Raw genomic sequence first — 15,957 nt, 5'->3', positions numbered from 1 at the left:
TAAATCATCCACTATATAAGTAAACAAACATGATGTAATAAATATATGATCTATTAAATTTTTTATTAAAACTGAATAAACAATTATTCTATAATAAATACAATATATAAATACATGATTAATGATGTAAATTCCATGATTAATAGTATGTATCCTAACTATCTCCCACTTAGACTTTTAACCATCACAATTATTATAACGTAATATATTTAAATGCATGTTTAATAGTATTACAATTATTATAACGTAATATATGTGAATGCATGGTTGCGAGATAGAAAAATTATTTTCCATAAAAATGTTAAATTAAGTGCAAAATGGCGGTGAATCATCTTATTTACAAAATCTTTCAAAGCTGCAATTGTCTTATAAAATTTTAAAAATCCATAAATCTTTTCAAATTAGTACTTGAGTTTGTAGACAAGGAAATACAAAAATTAGTAATAAGCAGTCTAATTAATTAATTAATCATCTGAACCACACAAGAAGTCGTTAACTATTTTGTTGAACTTGGCCCCATGCTCGAGTTGGGGCACATGAGAGGCATTTTTAATGACTTCCAATCTAGCCTTTTCCCCAAGAAGCCTGCATTGTATATAGATGAATCAAAGATTGCCATAAAAAATTTTCATTGTATATAGATGAATCAAAGATTGCCATAAATTTTTTTGAAGTAAAATACATATCTAAACATCTAAACATAACTTGAAGTTTCAAAAGTTATTTTCTGACACAACTTCAGAAACTTATTTTATATATTGATAGATAGATAACAATAGATCGTAGATTATTTTATATTAATGCATTTACTATAGCCATAGTGCATCGATCGATCAATGTGAAGATAAAATAAATACGAGTTGATAGAGAGATACAATAACAAAAATAATTTAAGCACTTTAATAAAGAGTGTTAACCTTTATCAACATTATTTAATTGCCATTAGATTCATGGTCGCTAGAGGTTTTAGAGATATTTAAAAGAATGATAATTGCCACTAAAATTTATATTTAGCGATAGTTAAATTATTTCTATTAATTAATTGCCGCTAAAGATCATTGCAGTGAGAGAATACATACTCTTCGAGTTCAGTTGCCTTTTCAAGTAGAAATATCTGATCATTCTCCCCCCACACAATTAATACTTCCTACATACACACACCAATAAAGATACATATTAATGCTACAAATAATTATGTTACCAACCAAAAAAAAAATACTAATTAATCACTGACATTTTATTTTCAAATAAAATAAAATGTACCTGTTGAAGTGGAGTTATATTATCTACTGTGTCATCTCTTCCAAGGCTTAACCCATTTAACAGTTCCAACTTTTCCTTCCTGTTTTCAAGGTACAATTTCTGCATGACAACTTTTAGTTTCAATTATGCAAATTTTATGTTTTACATTTTTCTAGACATAGGGAGATAATATATTTCATGCAAATCTATCCATAAATGGAACCACAAAATGTAAAATACATAAATATTCAATTATTTATTATTTTTGAAATAGGATGACCATGTTGTTGTACAAATTAAGTTAATTACTCCACTTGTAAAAGTGGTCCACAAAAGCTCGTTATATATAATTAAAAAAAAAACTATACCTACCAAACTAGAAATTTTCTTGACAGATGCAACTTCCCATGCTTTAGTATAGTAGTAACTAGAATAAAGAGAAAACTACAATTCAATATGTTTGGGTCATCCATTTTATAACATATGTACATAGTGTAAATAGTGTGTATATATATTTTATACTAACATATATATAATATACATACATATACATATCTATACACATTATATATAACTGAGTATAAGGTAATATATACTTCGATCATATTTGATAAATTAGATGGTCGAATGTTATATATTGACAACTATCAAAAATAAAATCAAACTTGATAGAGATCATTCCTTACGGTTCTTGTTATCTATCAACGGAAAATTAGTCCCACTAGATTATTGATTCATCCATAAATCGACAACACAACATTTTATTATTATTTTACTAAAATATCTTTTATATGAAAAATTAGTGAAAATATATAGTTGATGCATACACCACTAAGGTCTTATTTACTTGCATTTAATAGAGTCTTGAATCTTAATCATTCAAAACCAGTCCATCAAATTCATTTTTTTCAATAAAGGACAAGTACATAAAATAGAACCTAAAACTAAATTAATTACACAAAAATGCCCCTTTACATTCTAATTCCCAAAACGCCTAGTCGGCAGAAATTATTTAAACAACATCATATAGCGACCTCAACTATAGCGACATCATATAATGACCCCAGATGGCTGAAATTATTTTCTCTATTTTGCGATGGTTTCAGAATTTAGAGCATTCCAATAGAGACCCTAACTCATTTATGACTTTTTGGAACTGACAGTTTGGTCACTAGGTCGTTCATTTGATTTTTATGCAAGTTTTTATATTTTGAAGCTTGAACGATTGACTTAGGTCAAAACATCAGACCAAACTACATAATGCATTCTTATGGTTCTATTAGCTCCATAACATTGAGTTTTGTCCAGAAGGACCCTTGGTTTGGGTCCCAAGGCTTCTGAAATATATCCGAGCTACTTTGTGGATTTTGGCTAAAATAGAGCCTTGAGTGTGGGACCCAGTTTTTTACTAGACGACCTTTGTTGGATGTTTTACATCTCTGTTGATTCTGAAATACCAAATTTGGTGGGTATTATAATTTGTTTGTGCGTGCAGGTTTTCGAGCCAATCCCGAGCACCAGAGTGGAATCCGTTAGGACTTTGCTAAATTTGTTGGTATGTGTGTTGGTGTAGCAGCCCAAGCAATCCTGGCACCACTTAAGCACTAGTTGCTTTAGTAGCTAGGAAACCTCTTTAGTGACACTTTCCAGCAAGGTCCTAGCCGCTTTAGAAACCAGGGATAGCGACTCCCACCTACTAGGGTTTAGCCACTTTAGTGGCCCTGGCACCGGTTTAGCATTGGTTAATTTCAGCGGTCAGGGAGCCACTTTAGCAAAGCCCACCAGCAAGGGCCTCGCCGCTTTAGCAGCCAAGGCACCATTTTAGTGGGGCCAATTAAGCAGCTTAGTGACAGATTTAGCGGTCATTGCTTGTGGTTTTATCCTTTTTTGCCCTCATTTTCTCTATGTTTTAATTTAATTGTAGGACTTTAGAGGGCTCATTTATGTGGGAAATATGTGTTTATTGTTGGGATTAGCTAAGGGATTGCCTTGAGGCATTGGAAGGGTCATTATTACACATCTAAACTCATAAGTTTTATTTCCTCTCCTCAATTTTTAGTCTTCAGGTGTTTTGTTGATCATGTTGGTGCAAGACTGCCTTAGCGCAATTTTGAGCTTGAATCGTGCTGGTCTTTGGGGCACGAGCTCCTTGAGCCAAATGGGACCTATTGTCGGAGTCAATTTCAGGATTTCTTGCGTGAATCCCACAATGCTGTTTTGACTCATTTTTAGTTCATCTTCAATTGTTGAAAAATGGGTATCAAAACATCTGTAATGACATTATGATATTACATTTGATAGAATGGAAGAGATCGAAGGCATTTTAAAAGGGTAGAGCTTTGATTTAGTAAGATTTTGGAGCGCGTGTGATCATCTTTGCAGGCTATCGCTTACCGATCTTAGATTGTACTTGTGTTGGCTTTAACATGATGTTTAGCTAGTTTTGGGAGGGTGCTTGGCATGACTTATGTTTAGTTGATAGAATTCCTGCCTTAGCTTCAATATTTTGGTATTTTTAGGGGATTCAAGCATGTTTTACCTCATTGTGATGTTTATCATGCCATGTTGTTGTCTTATGTCTTTCACACTGTAATTTCTAAGTATTCTTGGCCTTAGTCTAGGCTTAGACTAGTGATTTCCATAGAAAATTGTTATTTTGAATTGTGTGCATTAGAAAATCTATCGACATCGTTTCGAACGGTTCTAACTCTATTTAAACTGATATAGCAGACTTGGGTTTGATAGTATGAATCCTTAGCTCAATGACAACTCTACTCTTATTGAACTATAAATCCATAACTCCCTATGATATGGCTTGACGTGTTTTGATTGTGATTTCAGGCCTTGTTGGTAACATTGGATCGGGTCATGGGTTTTAAGTTGGAATGGTCCCTTGTGACTTTGAAGGTGGTTTTGTTCTATGGTATATTCCCGCATGATGATGAACATGTGATTATGGAGTTCTTCAAAGTGTACTAGCCACAGTTCAATGTATGGGCCCACTACTACTAGCCACGACTTGAGGTCTGAGAGTACGTCTACTAGCCACAGTTCATGGTCAAGGCATATGTTTACTAGTCGCGATTCAAGATGTGTGCTCAGTTCTTGACAGTATGGTTCTATTGGGAGTATTTAGGATACCTTAGCCGCGGTTCGAGGTCTGAGTTTTGGTTTCTCCAATAATAGAAGTTTATCAAATATTAGTTTGGAATTATGTTAGCTCTTTTGTGTACTCATCAGACTTATGAGGGCCCGTTTAAGTAGTTTTCATTTCAATTGTGCACGAGTGTACCTTCTGAGCTTATATGGGTACAATTATGCTAAAGTTAGCAGCATTACTTTATCACTCTATATTATGTTAGGCTATTGAGGCCCATAGTTGGACTTTTTGTCATTGTATTCATCTGACTCGTAGCTATCATTTATTTCCTCACTTTCATTATGTATTTGCTTTTCAAGCTCAGTCGGCCTATGATGCCTATTGGTACCTATTATTTTGGAACTCATGTTACACTGCATCTATTTTTCCTGATACAAAATCGAGCACCGGTCGATAACATTGATCTTTTACAACAGTAGGGACATCCGAAGATTCAGGGTGAGTTGATGGCATCTTAGTTTGACTCGTCTCCATCTATATATAGGTTTGGCTAGTCTTTGTATTAAAGACAAATCTAAACTTATTTTACTTATTTTGGAACTTATACCCATTATAGTAGCTTTATGATTGTGGGATTGGATCATGTATTATTGTATATATTTATGTCATTCCCTTTTTTCTGCTATTTAGTTATTTGTTCTGTTGATTATCTTACCGTTGCTTTAAAGTTTCTACCTATCATTTTTAGTTCATCTTCAATTGTTGAAAAATGGGTATCAAAACAGGTAGGGTAGGAGGTAAATTAGATGCTCAGTTTAGAGGCAGACATGGCCACCTATATGTTGCCCCAGCGAGGGTGGAGGCTGAGGCATTAAACATTGTCATCACAGGTACAATTTTCATATGCTAACAACCCACCTCAACTTTATTTGATCCAAGTTCAGCTTATTCCTTTGTATCTGTTTACTATGCTTCTCGGTTAGGGTTGTCTTCTTAGACTCTAGAAACTTCATTACGTGTTTCGACCTCCGTGGTTGAGTCTCTAGTAATGAATCAGGTGTATTGATCCTATTTGGTGACTATTCATACGGGTGACACTTGGGCAAACATTATTGTATTGGACATGCTTGATTGTGATGTTATTCTAGGCATGAACTGGTTATACCTATATCGCCGGTCTTAGAGTACTTCGCGAAGAATGTTACCATATCCATGATTGGTATCCCTCCGGTGGCGTGGCAGGAGGGATACCAAGCATGTCCTATTGTGCGAGAGTTCATAGATGTCTTCCTTACCAACCTACCTGACCTTCTCCTCAGCATGATATCAATTTTTCCATTCATCTTAAGTCAGACACTCATCATATCTCTATTCCGCATTACTCTACGGCTCTTGTGAAGCATAAAGAACTCAGTCTTTAACTTTAGGATTTCTTAGACCAGGAACTCATTCAACCAAATGTTTTGACTTAGGTACATTGGTTTAGTTTCTAAAGAAGATGGATCTATGTATATGTGTATATGTCTCATATAAAATGACCTGTTTAATCAGATTTAGAGTATTGTGATGTTTTCTAAGATTAATTTGGGATTAGGTTACCATCAGTTAAGGATTAGAGTGACGGACATCCCTAAGACAACTTTTAAGACTTGCTATGGTCATTATAAGTTCCCAATGATGTTTTTTAGATTTACCAATGCCCCAGCGACATTCATAGACTTGCTGACATGTGTTTAAAGGTCATATATATACTCTTTCTTCATTGTATAGTATATTCACGGAGCAGACATGAGCACGAGCAACATTTGAGTACTATGCTCAAGACTTAGAGATCAACGACTTTATGACAAATTCTCAAAGTGAGGGTTCTGGCTTGAGTATGTAGCATTTTCATGACGTGTGTTATCCAAGGATGGCATTACTGTGACCCCACAAAGATTGAGGGTATTTGTGATTAGGCTAGGCCTACCTTGGTTACTGGGATTCAGAGTTTTGTTGGGTTAGCTGACTACTACAGACAATTTGTTAAGGGTTTCTCATCGATTACAACACCTTTGACTCGATTGACTCATCTTGATGTCCCTTTTAAGTGGTTAGAAAGACTATGACCTCTTTATTATATACCATCCAGGTAAGGTAAATATGGTAGCAGAAGTCTTAAGCTGGAAGCCAGTGAGTATGAGTAGTTTAGCCTTTTGTTTTAGCTTTGAAGCGACCTTTTGGATCTGGAAATTCAGTGTTTAGCCAATGAGATGATTTGCCTTAATATGTTAGATTCTAGACGGATTCTAGCCAATAGTGGGGTTTAATCATCGTTAGAAGAGCAAATTTGTGGACGGTAGTTTCATGATGATGCCTTAGTGGCTATTCAAGATCTAGTGTTGTGAGGTGATACTGGGAAGGCCACCTTGGATGTGGATGGTGTTTAGAGGTTTGATGGTCGTATTTGTGTTCCTAGAGTTTGGGAATTGATACTGTTGATTCTTCATAAGGCCCATGACTCTAGATATTGTATTCATCCGAGCATATCGAAGATATATCACAACTTGAGACAATATTACTGGTGGAGTGGTATGAGGAGAGATATTATGGACTATGAGTCTCATTGCTTGTGTTGCCAACAGGTGAAGGCTGAGTATTTGAGGTCTGCTGGTGAGCTCTAAAGATACCCATTTTGAAGTGGAAATGAGAATACATCATTATAAACTTTGTTATGGGGTTGCCTCAGCCTTCTACAAGTGTTGATAACATATGGGTCATCGTAGATCGATTGACTAAGTCATCACACTTCATCTCCGTTCAATCATTTTTGGTGCTGAGAGGTTGGCCCATATTTATATTCGAGAGGTTGTTAATTTCCATGGGGTGCCTGTGTCTATTATATTGGATAGGGTTCTCAATTCACTTCTAGCTTCCAGAGGACTTTTCAGGAGGAGTTGGATACTCGAGTTGACCTTAGCACAACATTTCACCAACAGACCGACAGGCTTTCGAAGCATACTATTTCGGTTTTGGGGGATATGCTACGAGCATGTGTATTGGACTTTAGAGGTCAATGGGATTAGTTCTTAGCTTTAGCGGAGTTTGTGTATAATAACAACTATTATTCGACTATTCATATGGATCCATTTGAGCCATTATATGGTAGGCATTTTTGCTCTTCGGTTGGTTGATTTGAGGCTTTAGAGTCTAGGCTACGTGGTACTGATTTGCTTTAGGAGGCTTTGGATAGAGTTTAGGTGATCCATGATAGGCTTATGTCTGTACAGGGCATGCATAAGAGTTATGTTGACTGTAGGCATGAACCTTTAAGATTTGGAGTTGGTGACCGGGTATTTCTCTTAGTATCTCCGATGAAGGGCGTGATGAGATTTGGGAGGCAGGGTAAGGTTTGCCCAAGAAATATAGGGCCATTTGAGATTCCTTGGAAAATTGGTGATGTTGCTTATGAGTTGCCCATACCTCCGGTATTTTTACCTATCCATTTGGTTTTTCATATTTCTATGCTTTTTCGATATGTTCCTGATGAGTCCCATGTACTTAGGTATGACTCAGTCCAGTTGGCTAATCATTTGATCTTTGTGGATGAGTAAGTTGCTATTTAGGCTAGAGATGTGAGACAATTACATTCGAGGGTCATTCATGTTGTTAAGATTCAATGGAGACATCGTCCAATTGAGGAGACTACTTGTAACGACTCAGAAAATGATAGGTTAAACTAGAGACTTACCGTGGGGTTAATGTCTTGAGTTAAAGGCAAAGGCTAAGGGCTTTGGGTGCAGGCCATGGTTTGGGAACCTCATGCTCAAGTTTGGTGCCAAGCCAAGGCACCACTTCACGAGCCACTTCACGACTCGTGGTCATGACCACGGGCCGTGAGAAGGCTCGTGGGGTTGCCTTAGCTTAGTGGGAAATGTTGTAAGTTGAGGGAGCTACTGTCCCAAAGTTCACGGGCACCACCACGAGCCATGGTGCCTTAGACGGTCCGTGAAAGTGAACTTGGAGTTCACCTAGGCTCAAGGGAGGCAAGACAACTTTACCTAGGTGCTGCCCCATGACCACGAGCTTCACCACGACTCGTGGTGTGAACCACGGATCGTGGTAGCTTTCGTTGACTTGTCTTGGCCTTGGAGGGCCTGACAAGGATGAGAGGCCCACTGCCTCAAGGACCACGAGTTCCACCACGAGCTGTGGTGCCCCTCACGACCCGTTTATTTGGGTATGGTCCCTGATGGGCTGCCTCAAGTTGGGGGTTTTTGGTAATTTCGTTTTAATGTTTTATTATGTTGTGTTGATTTTAAATGGCTTATATGATAAATATATATGGTTTTAAGTCTTTTAAACTAGTCACTCACTCATTTTTTTCCCAAATCAAATCCCCAAAGTTCTCTCTCTATATATTTCTCTCTAACTCAAGGAAGAAGCAGAAGTGAGAGCTAGGGTTTTGGATTCAAGGCTTTCTTCATCAAATTTCTTGGGAAATCTTAACAAAGGTATGGTGATCCTTCATCTAGGGTTAGCTTTCACCCTAGAGTCAACTTCAAAGTAAACTTTTAAAGATTCCATGTTCATGAAAATCTAGGGCTTTACTCAATCTCATGGGTTCTTTCACCAAATGGTTTTAAAAGGTTTTTAATGGCATATTATTGTTATATTGTTGTTGTATTGATGATTTAAGATGAAAATACTCCATGAACCCATGATTTCTCTCTATTCCTAGTTTATGCCTTTATGAAGTGGGTTGCTTGATAATGCATGTATATGAATAGAACTTGTTTAAATGGCTTAGATTGTTGAAGTATGTCATTACCCATGCTTATTTTATGGTGCATTGTTGGGGTATTGGTATGTGAGGTTTATGGCCTTAAAGGCAAGATATTGGTTTAGAATTGTTAACTTGATGTTGATCCACTTGAAAGGTGGGGGTGTTTACTTATTATGTACATTGTGACCATGGCCTTGAAGGCATAGTATGAGAAATGGAAGTGTTATCATGACATTGTATGAATGAGAATTCAATGAAGCTAAAGTGATCATGTTATGAATGTAAGTGTGTTATTATTGAAAGACTATTTCTCAATTTTACACTCATGAATGTTAATGATAGAATATGAAGGATTCTTCAATATAAAGTATACCTTGAATGGGTAGGGCTTATGCATCCTTTTCTTGTATAAATGATTATATTGTTGATTGTTGAATCCTTGGATCGGTAGGCTAGTAGCACCCTTCCACTCATGCTACTAATGAACTTTCGGATCGGTAAGCTTATGGCACCCTTCCGTGAAGGTTAATGATGAGCCTTGAACCGATAGGCCTATGACACCCTTTCAAGAAGGTTAATGATGAGTCTTGAACCGGTAGGCCTAGGGCACCCTTTCAAGAAGAGTTAATAAGTTTTCTTAAATATACCTTGAATCGGTAGGCTTAAGGCACCTTTTCATATGTAATGAATGAATTGGAGTCAGTAGGCCAATGGCACCCCTCATATGTGATAATGTCAAGGTAATGAACTATTCTATGGGAATGTAAGCTAAGCATCGAGTGCATTTGGTTAGATGGAAACTCCCCCATAGTTAGGCATGAGTTTCAATGATCGTCTACCTTATCCCATAAACTATGTGCCCGCATAGGTCTAGCTAGTGGATCCACCTAAGCTATATGAACCGGTCTTCCTTAGGCAAGTAGACCACCTCTTTACGGTGTGAGGACTTATGACACCAGATTCCATGACAATCTCTCATGGTTTATGTCGGTTAACGCTTACTTCCCATCATTTGAGATTTCATTGTTGGGTCTTGATAGGTTCTACGAAGTGTAGGTAGTAGTATGAGATGATACCTATACATTGCACGAGTAGGCTTGAGAGGGTCATACTGAGTTTCTCTAAATCTTAATGGCTATGACATGAAAGTGTCTTAAATGGAGTAATTGAAGAATGTTAGCTCTTAAATGCTTAATATGATATATATGTTATACTTAGGTTGAATTATGAGTTACTTTCCCTTGTCATGCCTTATGAAATGATGTCTTTTATGTATGAATATGGCTTAAAGATGAAAGGAAATGAATGGTAAGTACACTTTAGGTGACCTAAATGTGGTGCCCTAGTGTGGATGGTGGTATGAGACACTATCCATGCATTGCACAAGGCATAGCATAAGGGTTGCTTGAGGTGAAGGTCCAATGTAAAGGTAATGGTTTCCATGTGATATTGTTTAAGTGTGAAGTTATGACTTATATGATGTTAATGCTTGTATATGATGTCTTTTATGTTATTGTACATGATGTTTCTAAAAAGTGGCATAATGCATGGTTTCCCACCAAAATGTCCCCTTTTAAAGCATGTTTTGCATGGTCTTCATACTTGGTACATTTCTGTGTACTAACCCATATTCTCCATGTTTTTACTACAAGTGTAGGTTCCGGCAAGTGATTCCTTCTAGCTAGTTTGAAGTGTTGGACTGCTTTTCCTCCAAGACTTGGTATGTCCTCATGAATTTGAGGACAAGACTTTTAAGTTTCCTTTATTCATGTATTAGACATTTTAGTAGTTGCTTTGATTGTAAAGGGTTGTGTCCCTAGAATGCTTTAAGATTGTGTCTAAGTTGGCCATGTTAGATTTAGACTTCTGCAATATTTCAAGTTCCTCTTTTAATGACTTTTGATATTTTGGATTTAAATGAGTTTTAAATCCGCACTATTTCTATATCGAATGCAATGAAATGCTATGAGGCTTGTATGAGACCCCTTTGGGGTCGAGTACGCCGTGTCGCATCCGGGGCCTAGACTCGGGTCGTGACACTATCGAGATACCGAGCATGAGATATGAGTTCAATATCCCCGCCTATTCGAGACTTCATGTACTTTTTGACTTTTTACTTTCGAGGAAAAAAGTCTTTTTAGTAGTGGATGTTGTAATGACCCTCTAGATAATTTTCTCTGTTTTGTGATAGTTTTGATGTTTAAGTCTTTCCTATAGCAATGGGACTGAAGTTTTTGAAGCTTGAACAGTTGACTTCGATCAAAACTTCAGATAAACGACCTGAAAATGCAATTTTGATGCTACCTTTAGCTCTGGGGCATCGAGTTTAATCTAGAAGGACCCTTGATTTGGGCCTCAGGGATTTCCTAGTCTTATTTCAAGCTACCTTGTGAATTTTGGATAAAATAGAGCCTTGGGTGTGGAATCCACTTTCTGTGGAAGTTTCAACATCTCAATTGATGTTTCTATTGCAAAAACATATAAAGGCTTCACCTACCCTTTCCAAATTTGTGTATAATCTTTTTGAGAATTCTATTGCAACAAGAGTTCATGATCGGAGTCCAAGTTGTACTTGTCCCTGACATGTTGTCTCTTCTGTATCTATTACTATAGATATAGATACCCTTGATGAAGCCAAAGATCTAGATGGCAACAAAAATGATAGAGCTCCTAATTCTTCATCCCAACATCAATTTTGACTAAAAGAAAAAAATTGGGGAAGAAAAGAAAATTTTCTTCGTCTCAATTGGAAATTTATGAAAAAATGAGTATTTTTTTGGAGTTATTTATTATAGGAAATAATGGACCTGGCTTTGAAGAATGTAAGAAAAAATTGGATGAATTGTGTCACGGACTTAAACTTCCACTAAACACATTGTGTGACATCGACAACTCACTCACAACATTTTCATGATCTTGCAAGGTCAAGTAAGCCTTTTTTAATACTAGATTTCCAAGGAAATGTTGAATTAAAGAAAGACATAAGAGAATTATCAAGATAAATTTTTATATTGCTCAAAACTTAGAAGATTTGCTTGATACCTTTACAAATGAATATTAATCTATTTATACTACTCACTTGAGGGCTAATTATTTTTTATGATCGTAGTGTCCAGGTCAGTTTTTGCGCACCTCAACTAATTATATGGGATACCTACCACCTACCACCAACAATAGGTACCAAGAAGCTCTGTCACCAAGGCTAGGAAAGACGGAAAAAATCACCTAGTATTTTTGTCTCTACTGAAATTTGAACATGAGACCTCATAGATCTCAACCACTTCATTTGACCATTAGGCCACACCCTTGGGTGCCTAGGTCACATTCTTGGGTGCAATACTAGATCATTAAGGAAATGTTGAAGCAAATAATCTAAGTCTTAAGATAATATAAATTGTGTACAATTCAATATTCCAGAATTCTCTACACAAACATAATAATTCAATGACTTCCATGCAAATCCATGGAAGTTTAAGATCTTCCAAGAAAAATCTCCCCGTCTCTAGAATATTCCACTAAAAACTAGTCTTCTTCCTTTGTAAATTTTCCATATGGACACTTTTGTAACACGTGATACTTAAGTGTCATGATGATGTGATAAATCATCACACTATCCCCTACATGATGTTGAGATGACCATGATAATGTGCATTAATTCTTAGATCTTGTCTTTGAATTGCCAAAAGTCTTTATATCGCTCCCACATGGTTTCCTCTAATGATTGACCTTTTTAAGTGAATAGGAAACATGGCAGTGGCTTTATGCCCTTGTTTTCTCTTGGCCTGGTAGTCAATGATAGACGCAATCTCCCGATCATGCAATGTGGTGATGGTAACTAGTGCCCAACATATTTGAATTTGGTTAGGATCATCTTTGTTGTCATGGTGTGGCTCGAGCACACTATGAAAGATGGAATGAACCTTAAGATAAGGTGCTAATTCTAGCATATATGAAATCTTTCCCACTTTGGCAACGTTCCTAAACTACTCATACTTTCGTACAAAATTTTGGTTCACATCTTATAGTGCCTTAAATTGTATTTGGTCAAACTTCACTAAAACCATGTCCTTAAACTTTTAATATGTGGGACGACATTTACGGTATGAAAACTTGTTCACCTTATTTGCTACCTTGTACTAGTAGAACACTGCTAAGTAGCTCCTCAAACCCTTTAACCATATGGTAAGAGCATAAACTCATGCCCACGCACAAGAGCAGTAGTGAATGTGGTGTTTGTAGTTGATAGTCTAGGCTAACACAAATGGTGTCAGCCCGATAAACTCTCTTGGTTTCAAGTTATATGAGAATTGGGTTAGGTCTAAGAGCCTTAAAGTGCCTCAAGCTCCAACAAAGCATTGACCTGTTCCATCCATTCATCCATCTGCAGGTAAAAGTTAGCGGAGAAAAATGCAACTGCCTGCCAAGTATATTAAACAAATCTCTCCAAAAGTTTCCTATAAAATACGGGTCTTGATCGCTAAGATGTGCGTCTGCAAGACCCAATACATCATCACGTTCCTGAATAATAGTTTGGCAGCCTCTTTAGTAGTGCAACTTGTTATGGCAGGCATTAAGCTTGCATACTTCAAAAATCTATCCATCACGATCATTATCATCCTATATCCATCAAACTTTGACAAGTAAGTGATAAAGTCCATCATCATACTCTCCCATGGATGTTGTGCAATCAGTAATGGCTCCAAAGGTCCTCTGAGTTGTCGTTGTTCCTCTTTATTCTATTGGCACACAAGATAAGCATGCACATAACATTTAATATCATTACGCCATGCTCGGGCAATAATAAATTGATTAGATCAAGCCTTTGTGTGATGTTGGCTCAGGTGCTCGACCCACAACGTTTTGTGACTTCCCTTCATAATTTTCCGCCTAGTGTCTCCAAACATGGGCACGTAGACCCACCTGAGAATATGTTGAGTCGTGCATAAAAGAATACAAGACTGCCAACTCCATAAGTTGCTTTGCTTCGGGTCTGTGTTACATACCATCCTTAATAACATCTCTAGTGTAACAACTAGTTGTGGTGATGGAAGCAAGCTCAGACATCCTTCTCAAAGCGTCATCCACAACATTGATATAAATTTTGTAGAAGTCCTTATTCTAGAATTCTATCGTCTTCCAAGGGAAATCTTTGTCTTTAATTAGAATATTGCACTAAAAACTAGTTTTCTTTCTATTTAAGTCTTCCACATAAAAGACTTTGTGTCATTTGACGCTTAAGTGGCATGATGACGTGGCGGGTCATCACACTTGGCTAGGATAAGCCATTGTATAGAATAATTGTTAGTATATTTTGTGAAAGTGACATATATACGAAAGCATGAGTGACGCTAAAGGTTTAAGAGTTAGAGAATTGAATTATGGTCATAAAAAAAATATCTTTAATTCTGCTAATTAGCTAGAGCTAGAATATACGTTAGACATTAAATATAAATACATATTCAAATGTGTATTTATATTTAAATATTTTAATTTTAATGCACATCTTAAATATTCAGATATTTATTCATGTTCAAACGTCTTACTTTTAATGAAAATAAAATATCAAACTTCCAATTAAACATATCCTACTATTAAATGTAAAACTGCTACGCAAAAAAAAATAGTCAACCAAACTCTTGGATTAGTATTCTTTCATTATTATTTTGACTGAAAGAGAAACGAAATGAAAGTGGAAAAGGAAAAAAATAAAGATAGAAATTCAATCAAGTGAGAAAATATGGTTTTTTTGAACAACCAACAGAAAATATCAGATTAATTTTAAAATACATATACATAAAATATCTAATTTAAGATAGAAATTATTGGTTCAGTTACCTCTCATTTTGACCCTGCTCTCACTATCCCAAAAATATTTACCATCTTATGTTTGGATTAAAAAAGTAAAAAATATTATTTCTTAATATCAAATGTAAATAGTAGTAATATTTTCAGGCAAATCTTTTAGCACAAATATTCGATTTTTAATCCAAAAAGTTAAAGAAGCTCGAAACCCATAGCATTAAGAAGAGTATTACTTTCTTTAAACAATTGCTGCAAATTAATTGTCCTATTTTAAAAGTAACTAAGAGTTGAAATTTCGAGATTTAATCAATTGAAACATGAAATTAGTTCAGGGATGAGTAATAAATAAACTCACGTTGATAAAATCATTGAGAAAGAAATCCGGCAGATATGGCAGAGTCCGATTAGTAGACGCCGTAATCGATACCCGGAGCTGGGTCACCGTCGCCGGCAACATCAAATCCTCAATCTTCTCAACATTAGCTCTTTTCAATAGTCCATCGTTATCTATTTTCTTAATATTAACCGCCGAACTTGCTATAATTACCTTTTCTACCCTTCCCGGCAACATTTTAGCCATGTGATAGGCAACAAATCCACCATAACTAGTCCCAATGATGGAACATTTTTCAATACCGAGTTTTTCTAAAAGCTTTACGATGCAGGTTGCTTGAAAAACCTCTGACCTCTGGAGAGATTTGGTTGTTGAACGGCCGAAGAAGACAAGGCTAGGAATGTATAAATCGAAATCATTAGAGAAGAATGAAATCTGTGGACGCCATTGCCAAACGCCGTGAGGACCAAATCCGTGGATTAAGATAAGTGATGGTTTCATTTTTGATGATTTTGGACCCCAAAAGTGGATAGTCGTTTCATCGTCGATTTCTATGGATTGACAAGTTAGACCCGCGCCGGTCAGACACCGACGGACGAAGCCGCCGTATAAGCCAATTGGGCTGAGCCAAGAAAACATTGAGCCGTTGCTAGGAAGCCAAGGAATGTGGAGTGCTATGTTTATTTTTAGTGTTCAATTATAAATACACCTTCT

At 36.4% G+C, this 15,957-nt stretch overlaps 1 protein-coding gene across 1 annotated transcript; it reads right to left on the bottom strand.

Moving 5' to 3' along the window:
* Positions 1 to 306: 306 nt before the first annotated feature.
* Positions 307 to 15,957, bottom strand: LOC125837675 (uncharacterized). Its single transcript, XM_049516759.1, has 4 exons — positions 15,265 to 15,957; positions 1,264 to 1,362; positions 1,080 to 1,147; positions 307 to 585 (listed from the first exon to the last, which is right to left on the bottom strand). Exons 1-4 carry the CDS (start codon positions 15,880 to 15,882, stop codon positions 465 to 467), a joined length of 906 nt encoding a protein of 301 aa, XP_049372716.1. The 5' UTR covers positions 15,883 to 15,957; the 3' UTR covers positions 307 to 464.

This window comes from Solanum verrucosum, unplaced genomic scaffold (genome assembly GCF_900185275.1).
Source record: "Solanum verrucosum unplaced genomic scaffold, falcon-dt-bn FXZP01000133.1, whole genome shotgun sequence".
NCBI classification, from domain to species: Eukaryota; Viridiplantae; Streptophyta; class Magnoliopsida; order Solanales; family Solanaceae; genus Solanum; species Solanum verrucosum.
This window is presented reverse-complemented; position numbering and strand designations above follow the sequence as displayed.